Consider the following 12,123-nt stretch of genomic DNA (forward strand, 5'->3'; position numbering starts at 1 on the left):
TCTGCAATGTTCAACGGTGATGTAAAGGATATGTGACGAGGGACAAAGCGCTAGTTTTGTCTGTGTTTTCCGGTAGACTATAGTCATGTCTTTGCCAGTGCTCCAAAAATAATACCAAACATATTGAGACAGGACAAATTATTTTTGATAAACTAGGTCATTTATGTTTTGCCAAAAATGGGATTTTAATTCTGGGACGTCTCTAATTGGACTTACAATATTTGTGTAATTTGGAGATGATGCTTGTGTGAGAAAGTAACACATTCACAGATATTAGTGTATTGCATTCAAAAACTCAATAGATGAATTCAAGGTGTGTAACAGTATACGCAAACCTAATTTAAAGGGAAAGATTTACAATCAGTGACTCAAGTGTGTGTGTGAGAGTAGTTTCTATGGATACTGGCAAGTTTTTGTAGGTCAAATCAGTAGCATGGCTCAAGGCAGGGCGATATAGGTTTGTTGTGTGGTCTTTTGCTCCAACATTTTGTATTGAAGTTGTATGACAATTTATTGATTACCATATGTATCGTAATGACCTTGGTGATCTTAACACTTTCCACTTGTCCAAAAGTCATGAAACTAATGATCAAATGTTTCATGCTAATGATAGCATGCCAATGTTGATATAAGCAACAGCTGAGTCTATACAGCTGAGGCTAAGTTGGGCAATTGGGCCTCACAGAAACACATGAAATAATTACGACCTCTTAACACTGCACTATGTGGTGGTGGCACATATTGTGATCACAATAACATTTGGACAAGTCTGAAAATTCACAGCTACTTGTTGGTCTGACAAACTGGATGTAATACTGTAGGGCTGCCCCTTGAACGTCACAGATTCAAATCATCATACGGAGACCCCTCAGTTGACTGAGATAACTTTAAGCCGAGCATTTTTGTTGTTGTTGTTATTTGCTAGTAGGTGTGCTGTTCAGTGTGCTTCTGACTTCTGACTTATTCCAGACTTTGCTGCAGAGTGAGCGTTCTTTACTGTCACGCTGCTCTTTGATAGAGGCCGCAGTGGGTGTGCTGCAGCGGCACAGAGGAGGAACAGACTCTGGTATGTAAGGTTAACGTTATCGCTCTTCTGCTTTGAAGTGGTGAATTTACAGCTTGACTTTATATGTCACAGCCTCTGTTTTTTGTTTGGTATCTACAAAGCAAAAAATGTTGCGCATTTGCGATCTGTTGTTAGTGCTGTTAGCTTGTTTAATATATTGCATAAATGCCGCTGTCGCACTGAATGTCCTGCTGAGCCCAAAGTTCAAAACTTTGTATGAAAAAACAAAACAAAATGTCAAATATTCACATTCAATGGCCGAATCTGATTCAACTCACATAATTGAGTCTCCAACTTTTAAGGGGCAGGGGCAGCCTGACGTCAGTGACCCCAGGTGTTTGATCTTCAGATCAACTACCTTCACAGCTTTAATCAGTGTCACTGTGTTTGTGAAAGAAATACTAGTCTGGATTGACAGGTTATCCAGGCCACCCCTCTCCATTATTTCTGGTAGTTTGTGCATAGCTACTGTACTTGTAGACAACAGGTTTTTTTAATTTGCATTTAAAAGCTTCTTTGTAACAAGTACATACTGAGTGCACGGATTCCATCTGGCAGCTGCTGCTCTTATTCAGACAAGACCTGATTCACACACTGTTTTGTGTCGCTCTATCTAAGTTTTACCAGTATGTCTTGAATTGGAAATGTTTTTCACTGTGATCACTTGCCAGCAAAAGTATACAACTTCAGTTCCATGTTTTCCCACAGACTAAGTTTAAGAAACATGATCCTTCACAGCCTCCCACTCAGAGTTTTCCTGTGAGGTCATAGAAACAGACTCAGAGATTTAGATTAGAATCCCCCCATTTTCAGCTTCGCAGCTCTGATTGGCTGATCCACTCTGGATGGGTGTGTCCATGGTCTGCTTTAGCTCATTAGTTGTCAACAAAGATAACCGTTACCAGGGGTTACCATGTAAGGTGTTTGTGTCCAGTCTAGGCATGCATGAAACATGCCAGCTCTGACTCGCACAATTACACATAAACACTCACTGAGTCAAAGACACAAAAGCAGAGGGCAGGCTTGGTTGTGTTTTTGGAGTCAGTTGGGGCAAAGCTGTTGGAGAAGATTTATTTTGAAAGGGCTCAAAGAGGACACAAGTATTTCTGGCAGATAGATGCCAGATTGCGCAACGTGTCGTGCAGATTTACCTGCTTGTCCTTGTAAAGATATTTTTAGACAAAGAAACAAGGCAGACCATTCCTGTTGACAAGGGTGTGTCATTTTCTTTAGTTTTTTTTTGGGGGGGGGGGTGTCACATAAGTTTTTTTGTAGTCTGGTGAATTTTTAAGCACCAATTTGTGGCTTTTCTGCCTTAATTTATGGTATTTCTTTAGTTTTGTCAAAATAAAAGTCCTTTGCTACTTTGCACATGCTCTAAATAGTTAAGTCAAATCAGTTTTATTTATAAAGCCCATTATTACAAATCACAGTTTGCCTCAGAGGGCTTTACAGCAGATGACATCTCTCTGTCCTTAGAGCCTCACATCGACTAAGGACCCCCCCCCAAAAAAAACAGTGTTAGAAGGAAGGCTTGGCGTGTCCCCTGCAACCCTCCTGAAATCTTCACCTATGTCTATATACACATCTACCTTGTTCAGTTCTGAACTACCCTGTGTCCTGTAATCATTGACTTGCCTTGGCTGTTGTTTCAGTGAGTCCATTCATGTTCAGAAATGCTCCCAAGAAAAAAAAAGTTTTTCATACAGTAGCTGGAGTTCATTGTGGGGTAATGTTCATACCAAATTTCATGCCAAATTCTCTGCTTCAGGGGGGAACACTCCTTCATCTAAGAATTCCAATTTCCATGGCCTAGGAAAGTTCGATCAGTGTCTTTCGAACATGAGCTACTTTCTCTCAAAGCCAGAAACCAGAAAAGTCAGTCTCAACATTTTGATGTCATTATGTTTAAGTGTGGAGAAGAGCCCTGCCTGTTCCCGCTGGTTTGTTGACCTTCACTGCCTGCTCCTGTAGGGAGAGTGTCAGCTCCTGATATAACCCTCAAATATTCTGACCATACATACCCGCACAATAGATTGATTATCAGTAGACTGAGTCTTCTCCTGTCCTGCAGGACAAACACATTATTTTACTGTGGTATTATGAAAAGCCTACCCGTCGGTAATAAGTAGCAAAATTACATTCTAGTGCGTGCGTAGTTACATAATTTCAGTTTTTCTGGTGTCTCTTGGATTCAGTGTTATTTTTATCATCTATTTTTGGGTTGTCTGTTTGTTTATCTCTTGTGATCGGTATATCTCAAGAATGCCTTGAAAGAATTTTTTCAAATTCGGCACAAACGTTCTCTCAGACTCAAGAATAAACTGATTAGAATTTGGTGCTCGAAGTTCATTGGCCATGGTTCTTGTAACCTCACAAAACATGTTTTCTCCGTAACTCAGGAATTCATACACTAACTGTGATACAATTTCACACAAATATTTGTAATAGGATAAAATGATGAGGTGATAACATTTTATATCCACGTGGTCAAAGGTAAACTTCACTGTGACATCATACTGTTCAGCAAAGACAATTTTCTGGCCAGTATTCAGTGTCATAACTCAGAAACAGAAGGGGAGACATTTGGTAAGATACTGAATTGGTGACACTAACCTTCAGTACCCACCTTGAAACTGAGTTGACCGTGTAGCTCTTCTGTGCTGCTGAGGGGAAAATGTGTGTGAAGCATTCATGTTTTCACAGACATTGATAGAAACTTCAAGTGCAACTTGACTGGTGTGCAGAGGCATACACTTGCAAGGCGGTAATTCTAGTTTTTCTTTTGTTTTGTCATTTTCTACTTTTATCTTCTTTTCCATCTGGTCCAGCATGGGTTGTGTTGGGTCCTGTGGGACCCCTGGGATTCCAGTTCCAGTGCTGTCCTTTAGTCGGGTGCTGCCCCATTTTTATACCCAAATTAGCTTTGTTTTACTGCAGTATTCTCAGTTCTTCTTCTCAGGACATTCCCATTGGTGCTCTCAGTGTCGTCTAAAACATCTTTCATCATTGAATATATTTGGAGCAGCTCCAGACTATGGACCTCATGACCTCAATAACTGGAGTTTTAGCTCTTTAGTTTTTGATTTGGGAGAGAGAAGTTCATGTTTAGTAATATTTGTCTTAGACTATAAAAATTGCATGCACTACTGCTTCTGCTATGATATGAATTTTGAAAAAAAAAATCTGTCCTTTTCCTTGTGTCTTTGCTTTAAAAAGCATTACATATAAAACTTGGGGCAATTTACTTATTCATAGCAAAAATTTACATTTTACTCAAAAGTAGCATATTCCTTTTCATTGCTGCATGAGTTTATGCAGTATTGCAGCGCAGAGACAAAACACAGGAGGCACACATACAGTAGATGTTGCCTTGTGTTCATTCAGCTTAAAACAACAGACTGATACACAAGCTGACAGACACATGGAGCCTACACAGCTGTCTCATACAGCAATCCTCCTTTCATATTCATGGAGGTGCTCAGAGTATTTTTGAACACAGGGGGGCGCTGTTCTCCACAGCCCTACCCCTTTAACATGTTTGACATGTTTTGTTGCAAAAAGTGCTTCCTCTAGAGGTAGTTAAGTGTTCCTCTGAGAGGTAGTTAAGTGTCTGGATTAACTCGAGCAGGCGCCAATTTTTTGTCTAATTAAAACCCTTAATTCTGAAAGTGTGTGTGTGTGTGTGTGTGTGTGTGTGTGTGTGTGTGTGTGTGCGCGCGCTAAGAGGGGAACACTGCTGCTTTTCTAAAACTCTTACATAACCTCTGGCTTTTGTTCAGCGGCTGAGTTTCCTGTCAGTTCCTGTGTTCAGAGGCTACTCTGATCAGCTGTTAAAGGCCAGAAAGAACAAGTCTCAACTTTTATCGATTGCCACGTTGTTTACAGAGTCAAACTGCGTCCTGCCTAAATTTACAGTTTTCCTTTTTCTCTGCTCTGGCTGTCTTTGGGTGTGGTTTGGAGTACATGTGATGTTATCCCCCTCCCTCTCTTCTCTTCTTTCCAACCACACACACACGCACACACACTCTGTCTCTTGTTCGAGTGGCTCTGCAGACTAGATTCCTAAGCAGTGAGTCTCTCAGACACACCCAGACTTTGCCAAACAACACTGCTGCAGCAAATCCAATTCTGCCTCATCATCACTGCTTCAACCTTCAGCTCCTGCCTCCACCATAGCTCTTTTGCAGAAATATTGATATAGGCCACCGTGTCTGTTATCAAACTACACCATCCCTTCTCTCTCACACCCCAGCCCAGCCCAAAGTTTCCTTAAAGCAGACTCAGGCCTATTTATTTTTTTTGCTGGCAGGCTGTAGAGCAGTGGGTGGGTCTCTGTGCGTCCAACTGTCCAATCTGACTGAGCCTGCTCTGCTGCCTTGTGGCTGTGGAGGTGGAGCCAGAGCAGCACAGGCTTGTTGTGCTGCTTCATGAAGGCGGAGCAGCAAGTTTTTACAGCTGGGCGTGTGTGACTAAGTGTGTGTTTACATATGTGTGTGTGCGCGCATGTGTGTGTGCTTGACTTAGAGTGTTTCCGCCGCGGGAATCTAAGGTGAACCAGCCCAAAGAGATACACACTCAAAATCAAACTTATGGTATGTACACTTAGTGTTCTTTTTTGCAAATGGCTCTGGGCTTCCTGTTTAACTGATACCCGTCAAGTCATTTTGACGGCTGTGGTACGATCAGACAGTGGGAGGCTTATCGTTGATGTGTTGACAGCCATGTTTTCTTTGAATGCGACTGCAGTTTGTGGAGACCAAGTTTGCTGCATTTGGCAGGTCAAGTTAAGGAAAGTCAGCAGAGGATTTAAGATTACTTTGTTGCTGTTGTTGTCACTTTTATGGACCCCAAGAGCCATTGTCGCCAAGGTAACAACAAAATAAACAGTAAATAATCAGCAGTTTATACTGAGGGATACTGCATTCATCTTAAATAATAATTAATATGTCAGCCAGGTCTGACAGCAGGCTTTAAACAGTTATCTTACAATATCCAGACTCCTGTAAATCAGCTGTTAATTGTTGATTAAAAGAGTACGAGTCAGTGTGCACATGATGGACAAAAATAGAAGTACAACAAAACAGAAGATCAGTGCAACTCGTCTTGATTCATAGTTGCAACTATGTAAAGTTCATGTCAGTTTGCATTAAAAGGCGGATGAATGCAAAGCAAACAGCATAAAATAAAGCAGAGTGCAATGTGATAGAATGATATATAGGGGTGGAAAAAAACATCAATACAACATAGTAATGTGATATTTTGGGTGGCAATATTCTGTGTATCAATACACAGACACCAAAAATATAATGTTATGATATAAATTATCACTGTAGCAAACACAAATTGAACTTTTGCAAGCCTGCTAGAAAAAAAAATCAATTTCTTTTTCAATCCATTTTGCTGTAATAAAAATTATCGAAATGGGAAACTATCTTTTTAACTTTATCTTATCAGATAAAACTTATGTTCACAAAGTTTTACTCTAGGGACATAACTTTCTGTGGAAAAGGATAATAAAATGCAAAGAATCACAATATGATATCACAATAATAAACATATCGCAAAACATTGAACATTGCAATAATATTGTATTGTGACATGAGCACTGCGATACTATTGCACTGTTCATTCGTGGTGATTCCCATCCTTGCTAATATATGAAACTATTACAGTGCTCTTAAAGTGCTTTGATGTGACCATAAAGTGTATTAACCGCACAGATATCCTACAGTAAGTTTGACTAGTGACATCACCCTAAAGTTTATCCAGCTGTCTGTTTGCTCTTGAAATCTTCCCTACAGCAATGACATTTATCCTCATGCAGCTCTGCACTGAAGCTTTTTACTTTTTTTTTCTGCTCCACATTCTTCCTTCAAACTGCGACTGCAGCTTTCGTCATTTCCACCTCTGAGCCGAGGTGATCGGCGTAATCGCTACTGACCATTCAGCCACGCTGCTATTTTGAAGTCGTAGCATAAGCTAAGAAGCTGCTTTCAGCCATATTCACATGTGCGTGTCTGTGGTTTGTTGGGTGGGGCCCAGCATTAGTCATCAGTTTTCATTACAGGCATTCGCTACTGCTTTAATCGCTGTTGTTGGGTAAGGCCTGGATATACTGCATTGTTTCTTCATTTCTGATGGAACAAATACATCGTGAGCTATGTGTGTCATGCAGAGAGCAGGGCCCTGGGTAATCTTAGGTTTAGAGTATCCGCAGGCATCTGAAACGGGACTTAAATCTTGAGCACATCGACAGTTTCCGTCTGAGATGATGTGTCAAACTAAACGAGTGCCAGTTTGAAATGAGCAGTGGTTTCAAATGGCCTCATGCACGCTCTAAAATCTTGTGTCTATTTTGATCCCACTCATCCCAGCTCTCTCAGAATGACCATGATGTTCATATCAGTGTCCTGTTGCAGACTACGTCAGTCAGTGTTGTCCTCACTGGTTGCTGCTACAGTGGCTAAAGCTCTGTGCTTCTGTCTGTGTGCATGCAGAGTGTGTGGAGGTCATTTGTCTCACCACCAGCGATATTGTCAAGCACCAGCCTGAGTGTTCCCCAGTAATGTGGGTTTTGTCTCACTGTTACACTGATTTTTAAAACTTGTCCATGTGGCTTTTCTCAGCTTTTGATTAGCAGAGGTTGGCACTGCTTTGAGAACTGAATTTGTCTCGCTTTGAGTCACATTAACTCCTCGCTGTGTTTAGACTACTGTGTCCCCCAGTGTCATAGTCGAAACAAATGACCATATGCTTGATTTTAGGTCTGTGTGAGCCACTGAATGGACTTGAAACCTCGTGAATTTTGATGGCATTGATTGAGAATATACGTCAGGCTCTGCGTATGTGTTCACGTCATCATGGTCATAGTGCTTATGTTTCTGTCCACAAATGCACTGAATGATTCACAATCTTTCTACGCGCCTGACAGCGGTGCTCTTCTGTTTACCTGCTGCTCAAATGTCCCTTAAAAAACAGATACACGGCGACTATCGGCCTCTTCCCTTGCCCAGACAAAATTTCTATAAGGTACGGCTGTGTGAAACTTTCATTTTGTCTGTGTACATGGCCGCTGGACATAATAACAGGAATATTGTACTGCTGACAATGATGTGTAACATAGTCACATTGATATCTGCAGCGTTTAATTAATTGTCACAGTCTCAACAAAACTGTAATGGGCTCCTAAAGGTAGTATTTGCTGCAGTGCTGTCATATAGGATTCATTAGATTGTAAGGTGTTCCTGTTATTTTGTCCACCCCAAGTGTCATCTTGGTTGTGTGAGAAAAGTCCTGCGTAAATTCTGGGTATGAGGTCAAAGTGGGCCCAGCTCCACTAGCCTAGAGTTCAGTGTGGAAGAAGCTAATGATGATGATGATAAATGCCAACTGACTTTCTGTCCAAATTCAAAGGTCAGTTGGTATTTATGAATGTACATACCGAATGTATTCTGACCCTGCTTCAGCTTTAAGTTAGACATTTAACTGAAACTCTGGGAGTTTGAAGTAGATAGTAAGTTCTTGACTGAAACTTGTTCAATATGCTTTTGCTTGTTAATGCTAAAGGCATTTTGACAGTGCAGCTACTGTGTGGCTAAGCCTTGTGGGCAGTCTATTCTCGTTGGTAGGGCAGGTTATCAAACTCCACAGAGTGCTCCAGGGATGTCTTTTTTCTGCCAAACGCAGAAGTTAGCGTCGCTCTGGTTCCCTCGTCAAAACGTCTATAGGAATTTTCCACTGGATTTTGGATTACTGCAGTAAGTAATCTCTGTGTCCAACAACATTTTGATATTATGTTCAGCAAGACAATCCTCACCATTAAACACCACTTTTAGGTTTTTAAGCCTAAACTGCAGTCCCCAGAAGTTGAAAGCTCATGTTAAGCTATAGATGAACTAAAATACGGCCACAATGAGGCCGTAAAGCCGTGATTGTCACTTCTTAGCAACTGCCTTTTTTCTGACATATAAAAGTTTCAAAATTCATGAGTACCCACTCATGAATTTTGAATTTACTGACGTATTTTATGTTGAGCAAAACAAGAAAGTCTCTTAAGCTTGTGTTTACCACAGACCTTATTTCAGGCATCTAATCAAAAACCTACTGACTTTGAGATGAGGGACCCAGGACTGCTAAAATGCCAAATCATTTCTGGGTTTAAGGACTCTCTCCTGCAGCACTCTTAATGTTTTTGGTACAAAGCTAAATATGTCCATAAAACTAATTATAGAAAAATAACAAAATAATAGTAAGTAGTTTACTGAAAGCACAAAAGTTTTGGATAATTGGTGAGATTTGTTATGTTGTTTACTGCTGTGATCTATTTTTTTTCTTTATTAAAATCCAAAAGTTTTATTCAGGCAAAGTTCTCTGGAAAACTATAATGAGACGTTTCAGCTTTTCTGGAAGAACTAAAACTTGTGACAGAGAACAGAGGCGAACCTGAGTTAGGGCCTGACTTGAGCTCATTTTTTTGAATCTCCCTGAGGTTACCTTTGCTGTACATGTAAGAATGAAAGCATGGGAGCATATTTGTGTGAGGCATGTGTTGACAGCATCTTAAACTCTATCTATGCAGTTTGTTTTGTGCCTTGGATGGACAGTCTGTTATAAGCAGAGAGCAGTCTGCAGGAGGAATGTAGGAATGCTGCAGTTTGGAGTCGCAGCAGACAGAGAGTGCTTAAAGCATTTGGGTGGGTCTCAGGTGAGCGCAGAGTTCAGTCTGGTGACACAACAAACATCTGCTTTAGCTTTTGACATACAACTGAAATTCAGTGACGGGTCAAGGTGTGCCCTCGCGAAATTTCTCACAGCATAGTGTTTTTGCTTGCTGATACTTTTGCAAATTACTTGTCGCCAATTTGTGTCAGAAAACTTTTCTTCAAATTTAAGATCTCCAGTAAGATTATATTGCCCGGGGAGGACACCTTTGTGCTTCACTGTTTGGCACATTTTGTATCATTGATCTTTTTTTTTCTGTTGTATTCTGATACTGACCTCATCTTGTAAACATGTTATGTAGTGCCCCTCCTTACTGTTTTACAGTGCATTGTTTCCCGAAGTACACTAAATGAGTCGAACCACCTATTTGTTTGCCTGCGAGAAAAGTACTGGGCCGGTACTGTGTGCTGCCTAACCTGTCTGTGTGAACTGGCATGTGTCACACACAGTGAAGGCAGGGCTGGTGGCACACTTGTGCAATGGTTTTTGATGTCTGACTGAGCCTCGAGGAGAGACTCTTGTTTGTTTTGAAGCATGGTTTTGAAATTGATCTCCTCACTAATGATCTTGCATGTGGGGTTAATTTATTTGTTCTGACCTCTAGTAAGTGAGTGTAACTTATTGAATGTGTACAAGCGGTCAAAAAGCAAAAAGCGCTGTCAGATTACCTTAAAATCAGCAAGTAAACACATGCCTCCATGGTCTTGTTTTTGTCTGTGTACTGCCCTTATGACTAAAAGGCTAATTAGTCCCCAAATCATCTTAACCAAATTCCTTTAATTTCAGCATCCTCTTTTAAGGCTTTGGGTTTGTGCATTTCTGTAAGGGAAATTATAGAGCACAGTAATGATGTCCTGAAGACCTTCTTGACGCTAGTTAGCCAGTTAGCACATGAAGAATACAGTCTAATGTTGGAAGAATATTTACTGTGGATCAGTGAACAACAACACAACCCATCTGGAAATGTTTCTGCTAAAGAGCTCAATGGCTAAAGAAACGCAGTCTTACTTAATCTGGACTTAAGTTCTTGTCTTGTTCCTTACTTCAGTTTCTCTTCTTCTACTCTGACCTCAACTTCCAATCGGCGTGATTTCAGAGGTGATGTATTGGTGTCAAAACTGAATTCTTGGTATGTTGGTACCAGTGTCAAACGGACTAATTTGATCACACAAACTTTAGCACATTAAAAAGCATTTAATATGAATGGAAAAAAAATCTTAACAGATGCATTTTTGTTTAACGTGCAAACTCAACCTGCAAAACACATCTAACACACTGTGCGTTACCGCCCAGCACGCAGCACAACTCTGCTTCCTTTTTCAGTTATTAAAGTTTTTTTGTGGTAACTTGGCAACAAGCAGTATTTCCTGCAGTTACCAGGAGCAGCATTACTTCCCCTGTGGCAGGGGTATACCCTGACTGCCTGTGACCTCACTTCTTCCTTTGTGCCACTTCCTCCTTACTCTCTCTGCACAATATCATGTTGACTCCTCCAACAGTCAGTCAATAGATAAAAATGTTTTGTTTTGAACAGAAAAATCTGTTAAAAGAGAAAAAAGGAAGTGATATCGGACAGGCGGGGCATGTTCTCCGTGGGGCCTATTATTTATTTACAGTATTTACTTTCAGTGGTCCTCACACTCGTCACTCATCAGCTCCTCGTTTGAAGGAAACCTAGAGTAAACACTGCATGTGATTCACAACCCTGAGCAGGGTTGTGACCTTAACAGTGTAAAATGTGCCACCGGTGTGTGAGGCAATCACTGAGCTGCAATCATTTCTGAATCAAAGGTCCCTGATTGCATATGGTTCAGAGTGGTGCAAATCACGATGCACCCTGTCTCTCTGTGTGACTTCCCTGCTCTTGTTAATCTGTGTTTCCGCTTACTCACTTTAGTCATTCACAGATATACACACTAAAACGTGATGTCTTGACAGGTTAACTTACAGGCATACAGGTGAGTAGACATGGGATGATGATAATTTGTAGACAGGACTTGACGGCATCTGTCAGTGATACTAAACCCATGATAAGCGCACAAAATGACGTGGATACTTTAACCTGTGACCACATATTAGCACATTGAGTAAATTACAGAAGCAGAATAATGTTTACTAACTGGCTTGGTTAGGTCTGATACAACACAATGAGCAGGGTTGGATGTGAAAGTACCTGCAGTTATTGTAACCTAGGGTGACAGTTGGGTGGAGGCTCTCTGTTCTTTATTCACACCACCTGAGAGAACTGGGCTGGGCTCTGCAGAATACTGGGCTCCACATGGACATCGCTGCATGCCTCAGAAATACTGCCTTCAAAAAGGAGTTTACTTAGT

General features: G+C 40.9%; 1 protein-coding gene across 34 annotated transcripts in view; it reads left to right on the forward strand.

Moving 5' to 3' along the window:
• The window catches only part of cast (calpastatin), a 44,932-nt gene that overhangs the window by 10,903 nt on the left and 21,906 nt on the right, over nucleotides 1–12,123 (forward strand). For 3 of the 34 annotated variants that reach the window (XM_088086139.1, XM_088086191.1, XM_088086254.1), the window contains exon 1: nucleotides 5,776–5,937. The exons of 26 other annotated variants lie outside the window; for them this stretch is intronic. In XM_088086139.1, coding sequence (XP_087942265.1) covers nucleotides 5,791–5,937 — 147 coding nt within the window. In that variant the 5' untranslated portion in view covers nucleotides 5,776–5,790. Of the gene's footprint in view, nucleotides 1–5,511; nucleotides 5,662–5,775; nucleotides 5,938–8,047; nucleotides 8,099–12,123 lie in introns of those variants that run through there. 5 more of the 34 variants (XM_088086195.1, XM_088086236.1, XM_088086303.1 and 2 more) reach the window with 4 other exon arrangements.

Source organism: Plectropomus leopardus, chromosome 2 (assembly GCF_026936395.1).
Source record: "Plectropomus leopardus strain MGB_pleo_1.0 chromosome 2, ASM2693639v1, whole genome shotgun sequence".
Classification (NCBI taxonomy): Eukaryota; Metazoa; Chordata; class Actinopteri; order Perciformes; family Serranidae; genus Plectropomus; species Plectropomus leopardus.